The sequence below is a fragment of the Chelonia mydas genome, chromosome 28 (genome assembly GCF_015237465.2).
Source record: "Chelonia mydas isolate rCheMyd1 chromosome 28, rCheMyd1.pri.v2, whole genome shotgun sequence".
NCBI lineage: Eukaryota > Metazoa > Chordata > Testudines > Cheloniidae > Chelonia > Chelonia mydas.
Window position 1 is genome coordinate 4107337 of NC_051268.2, and position 14405 is coordinate 4121741.

Consider the following 14405-nt stretch of genomic DNA (forward strand, 5'->3'; position numbering starts at 1 on the left):
ACTCCTGCCGGCGCTCTCCTGCCTGAGGGACGCGCCACTGACTCCTGCCGGCGCTCCCCGGCCTGAGGGGCGCCACTGACTCCTGCCGGCGCTCCCCTGCCTGAGGGGCGCCACTGACTCCTGCCGGCGCTCCCCTGCCTCAGGGGCGCCACTGACTTGTGCCGGCGCTCCCCTGCCTCAGGGGCGCCACTGACTCCGGCCGGCGCTCTCCCTGCCTGAGGGCCGCGGCACTGACTCCTGCCGGCGCTCCCCTGCCTGAGGGGCGCCACTGACTCCTGCCGGCGCTCCCCGGCCTGAGAGGAGCGCGCCCCTGAGTCGCGCCAGCGCTCCCCAGCCTCAGGGGTGCGCCACTGACTCTCACCGGCGCTCCCCGGCTTGAGGGCCGCCAATGACTCCTGCCGGCGCTCCCCGGCCTGAGGGACGTGCCACTGACTTGCGCCAGCGATCCCTCCCCGGCCTGAGGGACGCGCCACTGCCTCCTGCCGGCGCTCCCCTGCCAGAGGGGCACCACTGACTCCTGCCGGCGCTCCCCGGCCTGAGGGACGTGCCACTGACTCGCGCCGGCGCTCCCCTGCCTGAGGGACGTGCCACTGACTCCTGCCGGCGCTCCCCCGCCTGACGGACGTGCCACTGACTCCTGCCGGCATTCCCCTGCCTGAGGGGCGCCACTGACTCCTGCCGGCGCTCCCCTGCCCGAGGGATGTGCCACTGACTCCTGCCGGCGCTCCCCTGCCTCAGGGGCGCCACTGACTCCTGCCGGCGCTCCCCTGCCTGAGGGGCGCCACTGACTCCTGCCGGCGCTCCCCGGCCTGAGGGGCGCCACTGACTCCTGCCGGCGCTCCCCTGCCTGAGGGGGGCGCCACTGACTCCTGCCAGCGCTCCCCTGCCCGAGGGGCGCCACTGACTCCTGCCGGCGCTCTCCCTGCCTGAGGGGCGCGCCACTGACTCCTGCCAGCGCTCCCCGGCCTGAGGGGGGCACCTCTGACTCCTGCCGGCGCTCCCCTGCCCGAGGGGCGCCACTGACTCCTGCCGGCGCTCCCCGGCCTGAGGGGCGCCACTGACTCCTGCCGGCGCTCCCCGGCCTGAGGGGCGCCACTGACTCCTGCCGGCGCTCCCCGGCCTGAGGGGCGCCACTGACTCCTGCCAGCGCTCCCCTGCCTGAGGGGCGCCACTGACTCCTGCCGGCGCTCCCCGGCCTGAGGGGCGCCACTGACTCCTGCCGGCGCTCCCCTGCCTGAGGGGGGCGCCACTGACTCCTGCCAGCGCTCCCCTGCCTGAGGGGCGCCACTGACTCCTGCCGGCGCTCCCCTGCCTGAGGGGGGCACCACTGACTCCTGCAAGCGCTCCCCTGCCCGAGGGGCGCCACTGACTCCTGCCTGCGCTCCCCGGCCTGAGGGACGCGCCACTGACTCCTGCCGGCGCTCCCCTGCCCGAGGGGCGCCACTGACTCCTGCCGGCGCTCCCCGGCCTGAGGGGCGCCACTGACTCCTGCCGGCGCTCCCCGGCCTGAGGGGCGCCACTGACTCCTGCCAGCGCTCCCCTGCCTGAGGGGCGCCACTGACTCCTGCCGGCGCTCCCCGGCCTGAGGGGCGCCACTGACTCCTGCCGGCGCTCCCCTGCCTGAGGGGGGCGCCACTGACTCCTGCCAGCGCTCCCCTGCCCGAGGGGCGCCACTGACTCCTGCCGGCGCTCCCCTGCCTGAGGGGGGCACCACTGACTCCTGCAAGCGCTCCCCTGCCCGAGGGGCGCCACTGACTCCTGCCTGCGCTCCCCGGCCTGAGGGACGCGCCACTGACTCCTGCCGGCGCTCCCCTGCCCGAGGGGCGCCACTGACTCCTGCCGGCGCTCCCCGGCCTGAGGGGCGCCACTGACTCCTGCCGGCGCTCCCCGGCCTGAGGGGCGCCACTGACTCCTGCCGGCGCTCCCCTGCCTGAGGGACGCGCCACTGACTCCTGCCGGCGCTCCCCGGCCTGAGGGACGCCACTGACTCGTGCCGGCGCTCCCCTGCCTCAGGGGCGCCACTGACTCCTGCCGGCGCTCCCCGGCCTGAGAGGAGCGCGCCCCTGAGTCGCGCCGGCGCTCCCCAGCCTCAGGGGTGCGCCACTGACTCCTGCTGGCGCTCCCCAGCCTGACAGGCGTGCCACTGACTCGCGCCGGCGCTCCCCTGCCTGAGGGGCGCGCCACTGACTTGCGCCAGCGATCCCTCCGCTGCCTGAGGGACGCGCCACTGACTCTCACCGGTGCTCCCCGGCTTGAGGGCCGCCACTGACTCCTGCCGGCGCTCCCCGGCCTGAGGGACGTGCCACTGACTTGCGCCAGCGATCCCTCCCCGGCCTGAGGGACGCGCCACTGACTCCTGCCGGCGCTCCCCTGCCAGAGGGGCACCACTGACTCCTGCCGGCGCTCCCCGGCCTGAGGGACGTGCCACTGACTCCTGCCAGCGCTCCCCTGCCTGAGGGACGTGCCACTGACTCCTGCCGGCGCTCCCCTGCCTGAGGGGCGCCACTGACTCCTGCCGGTGCTCCCCTGCCCGAGGGATGTGCCACTGACTCCTGCCGGCGCTCCCCTGCCTGAGGGGCGCCACTGACTCCTGCCGGCGCTCCCCTGCCTGAGGGGCGCCACTGACTCCTGCCGGCGCTCCCCTGCCCGAGGGATGTGCCACTGACTCCTGCCGGCGCTCCCCCGCCTGACGGACGTGCCACTGACTCCTGCCAGCACTCCTCTGCCTGAGGGGGGCACCACTGACTCCTGCCGGCGCTCCCCTGCCCGAGGGGTGCCACTGACTCCTGCCGGCGCTCCCCGGCCTGAGGGACGCGCCACTGACTCGTGCCGGCGCTCCCCTGCCCGAGGGGCGCCACTGACTCCTGCCGGCGCTCCCCGGCCTGAGGGGCGCCACTGACTCCTGCCGGCGCTCCCCGGCCTGAGGGGCACCACTGACTCCTGCCGGCGCTCCCCTGCCTGAGGGACGTGCCACTGACTCCTGCCGGCGCTCCCCCGCCTGACGGACGTGCCACTTACTCCTGCCAGCGCTCCCCTGCCTGAGGGGCGCCACTGACTCCTGCCGGCGCTCCCCTGCCCGAGGGACGCGCCACTGACTCCTGCCGGCGCTCCCCTGCCTGAGGGGCGCCACTGACTCCTGCCGGCGCTCCCCTGCCCGAGGGATGTGCCACTGACTCCTGCCGGCGCTCCCCTGCCTGAGGGGCGCCACTGACTCCTGCCGGCGCTCCCCTGCCTGAGGGGCGCCACTGACTCCTGCCGGCGCTCCCCCGCCTGACGGACGTGCCACTGACTCCTGCCAGCGCTCCTCTGCCTGAGGGGGGCACCACTGACTCCTGCCGGCGCTCCCCTGCCCGAGGGGTGCCACTGACTCCTGCCGGCGCTCCCCGGCCTGAGGGACGCGCCACTGACTCGTGCCGGCGCTCCCCTGCCCGAGGGGCGCCACTGACTCCTGCCGGCGCTCCCCTGCCTGAGGGACGTGCCACTGACTCCTGCCGGCGCTCCCCCGCCTGACGGACGCGCCACTGACTCCTGCCGGCGCTCCCCTGCCTGAGGGGCACCACTGACTCCTGCCGGCGCTCCCCTGCCTGAGGGACGTGCCACTGACTCCTGCCGGCGCTCCCCCGCCTGACGGACGTGCCACTGACTCCTGCCGGCGCTCCCCTGCCTGAGGGGCGCCACTGACTCCTGCCGGCGCTCCCCTGCCTGAGGGGGGCGCCACTGACTCCAGCCAGCGCTCCCCGGCCTGAGGGGCGCCACTGACTCCTGCCGGCGCTCTCCCTGCCTGAGGGGCGCGCCACTGACTCCTGCCAGCGCTCCCCTGCCTGAGGGGGGCACCACTGACTCCTGCCGGCGCTCCCCGGCCTGAGGGGCGCCACTGACTCCTGCCGGCGCTCCCCGGCCTGAGGGGCGCCACTGACTCCTGCCAGCGCTCCCCTGCCTGAGGGACGTGCCACTGACTCCTGCCGGCGCTCCCCGGCCTGAGGGGCACCACTGACTCCTGCCGGCGCTCCCCTGCCAGAGGGGCGCCACTGACTCCTGCCGGCGCTCCCCTGCCTGAGGGGGGCGCCACTGACTCCTGCCGGCGCTCTCCTGCCTGAGGGACGCGCCACTGACTCCTGCCGGCGCTCCCCGGCCTGAGGGGCGCCACTGACTCCTGCCGGCGCTCCCCTGCCTCAGGGGCGCCACTAACTCCTGCCGGCGCTCTCCCTGCCTGAGGGCCGCGGCACTGACTCCTGCCGGCGCTCCCCTGCCTGACGGGCGCCACTGACTCCTGCCGGCGCTCCCCGGCCTGAGAGGAGCGCGCCCCTGAGTCGCGCCGGCGCTCCCCAGCCTCAGGGGTGCGCCACTGACTCCTGCTGGCGCTCCCCAGCCTGACAGGCGCGCCACTGACTCGCGCCGGCGCTCCCCTGCCTGAGGGGTGCGCCACTGACTTGCGCCAGCGATCCCTCCCCTGCCTGAGGGACGCGCCACTGACTCTCACCGGCGCTCTCCGGCTTGAGGGCCGCCACTGACTCCTGCCGGCGTTCCCCGGCCTGAGGGACGTGCCACTGACTTGCGCCAGCGATCCCTCCCCGGCCTGAGGGACGCGCCACTGACTCCTGCTGGCGCTCACCTGCCCGAGGGGCGCCACTGACTCCTGCCGGCGCTCCCCGGCCTGAGGGGCGCCACTGACTCCTGCCGGCGCTCCCCTGCCTGAGGGACGTGCCACTGACTCCTGCCGGCGCTCCCCCGCCTGACGGACGTGACACTGACTCCTGCCGGCGCTCCCCTGCCTGAGGGGCGCCACTGACTCCTGCCGGCGCTCCCCTGCCCGAGGGACGCGCCACTGACTCCTGCCGGCGCTCCCCTGCCTGAGGGGCGCCACTGACTCCTGCCGGCGCTCTCCTGCCTGAGGGGCGCCACTGACTCCTGCCGGCGCTCCCCGGCCTGAGGGGCGCCACTGACTCCTGCCGGCGCTCCCCTGCCTGAGGGGCGCCACTGACTCCTGCCAGCGCTCCCCTGCCTGAGGGGCGCCACTGACTCCTGCCAGCTCTCCCCTGCCTGAGGGACGCGCCACTGACTCCTGCCGGCGCTCCCCGGCCTGAGGGACGCCACTGACTCGTGCCGGCGCTCCCCTGCCTCAGGGGCGCCACTGACTCCTGCCGGCGCTCCCCGGCCTGAGAGGAGCGCGCCCCTGAGTCGCGCCGGCGCTCCCCAGCCTCAGGGGTGCGCCACTGACTCCTGCTGGCGCTCCCCAGCCTGACAGGCGCGCCACTGACTCGCGCCGGCGCTCCCCTGCCTGAGGGGCGCGCCACTGACTTGCGCCAGCAATCCCTCCGCTGCCTGAGGGACGCGCCACTGACTCTCACCGGTGCTCCCCGGCTTGAGGGCCGCCACTGACTCCTGCCGGCGCTCCCCGGCCTGAGGAACGTGCCACTGACTTGCGCCAGCGATCCCTCCCCGGCCTGAGGGACGCGCCACTGACTCCTGCCGGCGCTCCCCTGCCAGAGGGGCACCACTGACTCCTGCCGGCGCTCCCCGGCCTGAGGGACGTGCCACTGACTCCTGCCAGCGCTCCCCTGCCTGAGGGACGTGCCACTGACTCCTGCCGGCGCTCCCCTGCCTGAGGGGCGCCACTGACTCCTGCCGGCGCTCCCCTGCCCGAGGGATGTGCCACTGACTCCTGCCGGCGCTCCCCTGCCTGAGGGGCGCCACTGACTCCTGCCGGCGCTCCCCTGCCTGAGGGGCGCCACTGACTCCTGCCGGCGCTCCCCCGCCTGACGGACGTGCCACTGACTCCTGCCAGCGCTCCTCTGCCTGAGGGGGGCACCACTGACTCCTGCCGGCGCTCCCCTGCCCGAGGGGTGCCACTGACTCCTGCCGGCGCTCCCCGGCCTGAGGGACGCGCCACTGACTCGTGCCGGCGCTCCCCTGCCCGAGGGGCGCCACTGACTCCTGCCGGCGCTCCCCGGCCTGAGGGGCGCCACTGACTCCTGCCGGCGCTCCCCGGCCTGAGGGGCGCCACTGACTCCTGCCGGCGCTCCCCGGCCTGAGGGGCACCACTGACTCCTGCCGGCGCTCCCCTGCCTGAGGGACGTGCCACTGACTCCTGCCGGCGCTCCCCCGCCTGACGGACGTGCCACTTACTCCTGCCGGCGCTCCCCTGCCTGAGGGGCGCCACTGACTCCTGCCGGCGCTCCCCTGCCCGAGGGATGCGCCGCTGACTCCTGCCGGCGCTCCCCTGCCTGAGGGGCGCCACTGACTCCTGCCGGCGCTCCCCTGCCCGAGGGATGTGCCACTGACTCCTGCCGGCGCTCCCCTGCCTGAGGGGCGCCACTGACTCCTGCCGGCGCTCCCCTGCCTGAGGGGCGCCACTGACTCCTGCCGGCGCTCCCCCGCCTGACGGACGTGCCACTGACTCCTGCCAGCGCTCCTCTGCCTGAGGGGGGCACCACTGACTCCTGCCGGCGCTCCCCTGCCCGAGGGGTGCCACTGACTCCTGCTGGCGCTCCCCGGCCTGAGGGACGCGCCACTGACTCGTGCCGGCGCTCCACTGCCCGAGGGGCGCCACTGACTCCTGCCGGCGCTCCCCGGCCTGAGGGGCGCCACTGACTCCTGCCGGCACTCCCCGGCCTGAGGGGCACCACTGACTCCTGCCGGCGCTCCCCTGCCTGAGGGACGTGCCACTGACTCCTGCCGGCGCTCCCCCGCCTGACGGACGTGCCACTTACTCCTGCCGGCGCTCCCCTGCCTGAGGGGCGCCACTGACTCCTGCCGGCGCTCCCCTGCCCGAGGGATGCGCCACTGACTCCTGCCGGCGCTCCCCTGCCTGAGGGACGTGCCACTGACTCCTGCCGGCGCTCCCCCGCCTGACGGACGCGCCACTGACTCCTGCCGGCGCTCCCCTGCCTGAGGGGCACCACTGACTCCTGCCTGCGCTCCCCTGCCTGAGGGACGTGCCACTGACTCCTGCCGGCGCTCCCCCGCCTGACGGACGTGCCACTGACTCCTGCCGGCGCTCCCCTGCCTGAGGGGCGCCACTGACTCCTGCCGGCGCTCCCCTGCCTGAGGGGGGCGCCACTGACTCCAGCCAGCGCTCCCCGGCCTGAGGGGCGCCACTGACTCCTGCCGGCGCTCTCCCTGCCTGAGGGGCGCGCCACTGACTCCTGCCAGCGCTCCCCTGCCTGAGGGGGGCACCACTGACTCCTGCCGGCGCTCCCCGGCCTGAGGGGCGCCACTGACTCCTGCCGGCGCTCCCCGGCCTGAGGGGCGCCACTGACTCCTGCCAGCGCTTCCCTGCCTGAGGGACGTGCCACTGACTCCTGCCGGCGCTCCCCGGCCTGAGGGGCACCACTGACTCCTGCCGGCGCTCCCCTGCCAGAGGGGTGCCACTGACTCCTGCCAGCGCTCCCCTGCCTGAGGGGGGCGCCACTGACTCCTGCCGGCGCTCTCCTGCCTGAGGGACGCGCCACTGACTCCTGCCGGCGCTCCCCGGCCTGAGGGGCGCCACTGACTCCTGCCGGCGCTCCCCTGCCTCAGGGGCGCCACTAACTCCTGCCGGCGCTCTCCCTGCCTGAGGGCCGCGGCACTGACTCCTGCCGGCGCTCACCTGCCTGACGGGCGCCACTGACTCCTGCCGGCGCTCCCCGGCCTGAGAGGAGCGCGCCCCTGAGTCGCGCCGGCGCTCCCCAGCCTCAGGGGTGCGCCACTGACTCCTGCTGGCGCTCCCCAGCCTGACAGGCGCGCCACTGACTCGCGCCGGCGCTCCCCTGCCTGAGGGGTGCGCCACTGACTTGCGCCAGCGATCCCTCCCCTGCCTGAGGGACGCGCCACTGACTCTCACCGGCGCTCTCCGGCTTGAGGGCCGCCACTGACTCCTGCCGGCGCTCCCCGGCCTGAGGGACGTGCCACTGACTTGCGCCAGCGATCCCTCCCTGGCCTGAGGGACGCGCCACTGACTCCTGCTGGCGCTCACCTGCCAGAGGGGCACCACTGACTCCTGCCGGCGCTCCCCGGCCTGAGGGACGTGCCACTGACTCGCGCCGGCGCTCCCCTGCCTGAGGGACGTGCCACTGACTCCTGCCGGCGCTCACCTGCCAGAGGGGCACCACTGACTCCTGCCGGCGCTCCCCTGCCTGAGGGACGTGCCACTGACTCCTGCCGGCGCTCCCCCGCCTGACGGACGTGACACTGACTCCTGCCGGCGCTCCCCCGCCTGACGGACATGCCACTGACTCCTGCCGGCGCTCCCCTGCCTGAGGGGCGCCACTGACTCCTGCCGGCGCTCCCCTGCCTGAGGGGGGCACCACTGACTCCTGCCGGCGCTCCCCTGCCCGAGGGGCGCCACTGACTCCTGCCGGCGCTCCCCGGCCTGAGGGACGCGCCACTGACTCCTGCCAGCGCTCCCCTGCCCGAGGGGCGCCACTGACTCCTGCCGGCGCTCCCCTGCCCGAGGGGCGCCACTGACTCCTGCCGGCGCTCCCCTGCCCGAGGGGCGCCACTGACTCCTGCCGGCGCTCCCCGGCCTGAGGGGCGCCACTGACTCCTGCCGGCGCTCCCCTGCCTGAGGGACGTGCCACTGACTCCTGCCGGCGCTCCCCCGCCTGACGGACGTGACACTGACTCCTGCCGGCGCTCCCCTGCCTGAGGGGCGCCACTGACTCCTGCCGGCGCTCCCCTGCCCGAGGGACGCCCCACTGACTCCTGCCGGCGCTCCCCTGCCTGAGGGGCGCCACTGACTCCTGCCGGCGCTCTCCTGCCTGAGGGGCGCCACTGACTCCTGCCGGCGCTCCCCTGCCTGAGGGGGGCACCACTGACTCCTGCCGGCGCTCCCCTGCCCGAGGGGTGCCACTGACTCCTGCCGGCGCTCCCCGGCCTGAGGGTCGCGCCACTGACTCCTGCCGGCGCTCCCCTGCCCGAGGGGCGCCACTGACTCCTGCCGGCGCTCCCCGGCCTGAGGGGCGCCACTGACTCCTGCCGGCGCTCCCCGGCCTGAGGGGCGCCACTGACTCCTGCCGGCGCTCCCCTGCCTGAGGGACGTGCCACTGACTCCTGCCGGCGCTCCCCCGCCTGACGGACGTGACACTGACTCCTGCCGGCGCTCCCCTGCCTGAGGGGCGCCACTGACTCCTGCCGGCTCTCCCCTGCCCGAGGGACGCGCCACTGACTCCTGCCTGCGCTCCCCTGCCTGAGGGGCGCCACTGACTCCTGCCAGCGCTCTCCTGCCTGAGGGGGGCGCCACTGACTCCTGCCAGCGCTCCCCTGCCTGAGGGGGGCACCACTGACTCCTGCCGGCGCTCCCCTGCCCGAGGGGCGCCACTGACTCCTGCCGGCGCTCCCCGGCCTGAGGGGCGCCACTGACTCCTGCCGGCGCTCCCCGGCCTGAGGGGCGCCACTGACTCCTGCCGGCGCTCCCCTGCCTGAGGGACGTGCCACTGACTCCTGCCGGCGCTCCCCCGCCTGACGGACGTGCCACTGACTCCTGCCGGCGCTCCCCGGCCTGAGGGGCGCCACTGACTGCTGCCGGCGCTCCCCGGCCTGAGGGGCGCCACTGACTGCTGCCGGCGCTCCCCGGCCTGAGGGGCGCCACTGACTCCTGCCGGGGCTCCCCGGCCTGAGGGACGCGCCACTGACTCGCGCCGGCACACCTTCCCCGCTAATTTCCCCAACGCCTGGAAGGTGTGGCTGAGGCCTCCCACGGAGACCATAGCTCTCCATTGCCACTAGGGGCTCGGAGGACCGACCGACACCTGTCACAGGGACTTTTTTTAAAAATGGGGGAGAGGGAAGAAAGAAAATCATCTCTCAACTTGGCAAGATTGTATCTCATCACAACTCATCCAATGTTCCTCAACCCAAGTCAGAAGAAGCAACCTAAACTGAGAGGCTTGGTTTTGATTATGTTTTAACTTGTATTTCCTCTTTTTCTCCTGATGATCCAGGATACTTAATTTTCACTTTTGAAATTTTGAGCATAGTTATATCCTGTTCCTTTCTCACAAAGGCTGTAAAATATGTTCCAACGAGACCCATTGCTCCAGTGAGTAGTGACTTTCTTAAAGTCTCTAAGTGCTTGTAAGTTAAATTATTTTCTAAAAGGACCCCTCAAAAGAGCAGCATTAGTAATGAAACTTACTCTGTTCCCCACAGTCCACTGCCTCTGTGCCTTTATTCTCTGGTGCAACGCTTTTCAGTAATAATTCTAGCTCTGCTGAAGATGTTCCCCAGAAATTAATTATCCCAGGGATGAACAGGAATGGATTGGGGAAAAAATTAAGATTCTATCTTAAATGTATAAAATCATTCCAGGAAATATACATTCTTTTAAGGCATAATTTCAGCATAAGAAATGCTTAGAGCAAACATTTCATAAATAAACCTATTCATACTTGAAGTACAAGTTATGCAAAAAAGTGACTGAATTGCTGTTTTCACAAAATTATCTGCTAATCGCGGTTTTATTAATTTAAAGTGTAAAAATCAACTACAACCTGTCCCAAGAGTGAAAAGTGCACTAAAATAGTAAGTTAAAAATGTAAATACATTACGCATTTTAAAAAGTCACAACAAATACAAAAAGCCTTTTTTTAAAGCACAAAAAAGCTAAAAACCTCTAACTATACGAACAACTTTCAAATACATATGCTCAGCCTCTGTGCTTTTTAAAAAAAGTACCAAGCAGACATTCAAAAACAGGAAAAATTGTCAAAATCTCAGTGGTCTTAAAATAAAAAAAAGCTTTAAAATCAGACGGTGTAAACTTAATTAAAAAAAACCACTCTTGCAGTATTACTGCAATTAAAAATGTCAAAATAAAATTACTAAAATTAATTTAGGCCGTAAAAAAATGCAATAATTAAAAAAAGCAAAAGCAAAAATAGAGTACTGAAAAAACGCTGTGAAAAACTTTAAATGCTTATGTGACGTTCATGAGCTAAAATATTGAAGAGACAAGTCAGTTGAAAATACAGTGGTGCAGGAACAAAGTAACATCGCTTCACGTTATTCCACAGCTTCCAAGGGCTGGAGGCTGCAATCCCCTGTCGCTAACATGGTTATTGCTCTGAAATCTCCCCCCGGCCCACCAGTGAGAGACACGTACCTGTGTCGCTCCCCAGCTCCCGTCGCTGCATCTCTAAGGGAAGGAGAGGACGGGAGAGGTGAGAATTCAGGCTCTCGCATTCCTGGGGAGGTTCCCATTGGTTATTAATGGAACCGCTGTTAACTACGGGATGGTGACACAGACCGAGGCCGATAACGCAGCCGATGCAGACAGAGCCAGCCACACAGGGCTACTCCCATGGGGAAGGGCGACCCGCTGAGCTGGGGCTGCGAGATGGAGCCCAGGATCAGTGACATCACTAGAGTCTCCGACTCCTCCCCAGGGCCAGGGTCGCTCTAACCAGAGGAGACGCCACCCCCAGACTCCAATTCCCCTTTGAATCCCAGCAGCACCTCTTGCAGCATGGCACTTTTCAGAGAGAAATCGCTGAGTCTCTTCTCCTGCTCCACAAACCCCGGCTCCGGCTTCCAAAAAGTCCCATCCTCCCTGCTAGGGAAAGGAGGGGTGAGAAATAGGCCTGATCCCCAGACCCGGAGCCCAGCAACCCCCAAACTCCAGGAAACCTGGATCTGAGCTTTGTAGCCCGAGATGGTCATTGTCACGGTGAGTCACCTGCCCTCAACCCTGTGCTCTCCAGAGAGATGGGAAGTGGGGAGACACCAGAGCAAGGAACGGAGACATTGTTCAGGAGCTTTCTCAGGGACGCTCTGGTTCTGTGGGGTGCTGAGCCACCTCCCACGCTGGTTTACTGCAGTAAGAAGAGGCACCTGCACTGGAATTATATGGAACAGGAGGAGACACAGACCAAAGTGTGGGCAGGTCCTACATGCCGACAGCGGCCACAGACAGAGCCCAGGTCTTCAGCGGGGAATGAAACTGGGTCCTTTAATGCCAAAACCCCTGAGCCCTTCAGCTGAAGCAGTAACCCTGTGGTGTCCAGCTCATTTGGCAGAGAGGGCCATATTGCACTGTCCATTATGGTCAGTGGCCCAGGGCATCAGTTTAGGCCTCCGTGCCTTGCTCCATTCACAGCAGAACACCCACTGCTCTCCATGGCACACCCACATACAAAAAACAAGGGGAAAATCTGCCCCTCGTGTAGGAAATATAATTTTAGTTCTTAGTATTTTGCTAAGTCTTTGTCTCTCACACTCAGTATCACTCAGGAGGAAAACAGCCCCCTTCCCAGACACCCCTGTAGGGCCCCTGCTAGTTCTTCCCTTTCTTTCCCACCCTCCTTTCTCCATTTCTCTCTTGCTTCCTCGTCCTTGTGTCTCTCCTCTGTTCTTCCCTCCCTACAGCAACCCCTTATTCCAGTGAGTCTCAAACTTTAGTACTGGTGACCCCTTTCACATAGCAAGCCTTTGAGTGCGACCCGTTATAAATTAAGAACACTTTTAAATATATTTAACACCATTATAAATGCTGGAGGCAAAGTGGAGTTTGGGGTGGAGGCTGACAGCTCACGACCGCCCATGTAATAACCTGAGAGGTCCCGACCCCCAGTTTGAGAACCATTGTCCTATTCCCACCAAGCAAAGGCTTCACTCCCGCCCCGTCCCCGTTCCAGCTGCTCAGGTGATCAGCCAGGGAACGTTGAATGTTGACATCAAAGTGTCGTCACTTCAGTTGACACTCCGATGACATTAACAGGGGACAGGAGAGTTCACACTCTCTGAGCTACGGCTTCGGGCTTCTGGCAGCCCCAGCAAGGCAACACTGTCTCCGTTTACACTGGGGAGATGCTGAGGGCCAGGAACTCCCTTTAAAAAATGTGAAAGCTGAATTTCTGCACCCTCTGAATACGTGATGTGGCCACATCGGTTCAGGAGACAGGCCAGGTTGGTCCCATCGGCCCTGTGTCTAGCAGCCCTGCTCTGACCTCTTTAGCGATCAGACTGTGACCGGCTCTTCTCCTACCTGAGTCAGCCACTACGGGAGACAGAATCACATGCTCCAAGGGCAGGGGGAAGCTTCCTATTCAGTGCAGTTATCAAACCTAATGGCCCATAAGGGGGAGCAAAATGGAGCCCAGGACGTACCTGCCCCCAGTGCTCCCAGCACCCTAAAGAGGGAGAGAAAGAGAAGGCAGTCGGGGGGGTGTCCCTGGGTGGGGAGGCCTCCTGCTCTGCAGGGGTCAACACTGACGCCTCGGGTAGTAGGGGAATTTCAGGTTGACATTCCCAGAGCAGCTGCCGCCCCCTACCAGGGACTTTCCCCTATACAGCCCCAGCAATCCCTGCTGGCAGGTCGCCACTGTGGAAACCTTCTCCCCAGGCATTTTACAGGCAGAAGATATTTCTCTGCACTGAGAGTCAAATTACCACCAGTGCTGAGAGACTCAGAAGGCTCCTGGCCCCACTAAACCCATAATCTGGTAGCAGGGGAGCCTTAGGCCTGGCTCGGGATCTCAGCATGGTGCGGGCGGGGATTTCACCCTACAAGTGCAAATGCAGACAGAGAGAAGGTCTTGGGGCTGCGGCATCCAGGACTCCCAGGACCCATCCCTGGTGCCGCTGCCAGACTCACTATGTGACCGTGACCAGGGCTCTGCCCCTCCCTCTCTCTCACTTTCCCCATTTGTCCCATAGCGATAATGCCCCTGACCCCACTTTGTAAAGTGCTTTGGGGTCTAAGGCTGAGAAGCTCCCATAGGAACGCTGCGTATGATCATTGCGATGACAGTCTGACCTGCAGGGGTTGGCTCAGCGGCTGCTGCCCCTTCTCTCCTCCCCTCTCACTGAGCAGGGAAATCTCCCAGGACAGTCTGCAGATGCCCTCATCCCTTCTCTGGACAATGGCTCTCTCTAGCTCTTCCAGCTGGGACAGCAGCCGCTGTTCCTGCTCCTCCAGAAACCCTCGCAGCTCCTGCCACTCCCAGACCATCTTCTGCCTCTCGGCTGCCATCTCTTTATGCAACAGGGAGAGGGTGGCTCGGTAACAGGGGAACATAGAACATAAGAACAGACAGACTGGGTCAGACCAATGGTCCATCTAGCCAAGTATCCTCTCTCCTGACAGTGGCCAATGCCAGGTGACTCAGAGGCAATGAACAGAACAGGTCATCATCAAGTGATCCATCCCCTGTCGCCCATTCCCAGCTTCTGGCAAACAGAGGCTAAGGACACCATCTCTGCCCATCCTGGCTAATAGCCACCGATGGATCTATCGTCCATGAATTTATCTAGTTCTTTTTTGAACCCTGTTAGTGTCTTGGCCGTCAACATTCTCTGGCAAGGAGTTCCAGAGGTTGACTGTGTGTTGTGTGAAAAAATACTTCCTTTTCTTTCTTTTAAACTTGCTGCCTATTCATTTCACTGGGTGACCCCTAGTATGTGTGTTATAGGAAGGAGAAAAGAACACT

General features: G+C 66.5%; 3 protein-coding genes across 7 annotated transcripts in view; 1 reads left to right on the plus strand and 2 right to left on the minus strand.

The window, feature by feature from the left end:
* The window catches only part of LOC119564606 (tripartite motif-containing protein 10-like), a 57664-nt gene extending 43564 nt beyond the window's left edge, over positions 1-14100 (minus strand). For 3 of the 4 annotated variants that reach the window (XM_043537546.1, XM_043537547.1, XM_043537544.1), the window contains exon 1: positions 13733-14100. In XM_043537546.1, the coding sequence (XP_043393481.1) occupies positions 13733-14035 (303 nt within the window). In that variant the 5' untranslated portion in view covers positions 14036-14100. Of the gene's footprint in view, positions 1-10411; positions 13107-13732 lie in introns of those variants that run through there. The other variant, XR_006287752.1, reaches the window with a different exon arrangement.
* The window catches only part of LOC102943236 (zinc finger protein 883), a 2438435-nt gene that overhangs the window by 677885 nt on the left and 1746145 nt on the right, over positions 1-14405 (plus strand). The gene's annotated exons all lie outside the window — the stretch shown is intronic.
* LOC114020163 (zinc finger protein 501) overlaps positions 1-14405 on the minus strand; it is a 1907800-nt gene that overhangs the window by 643886 nt on the left and 1249509 nt on the right. The window lies entirely within an intron of this gene.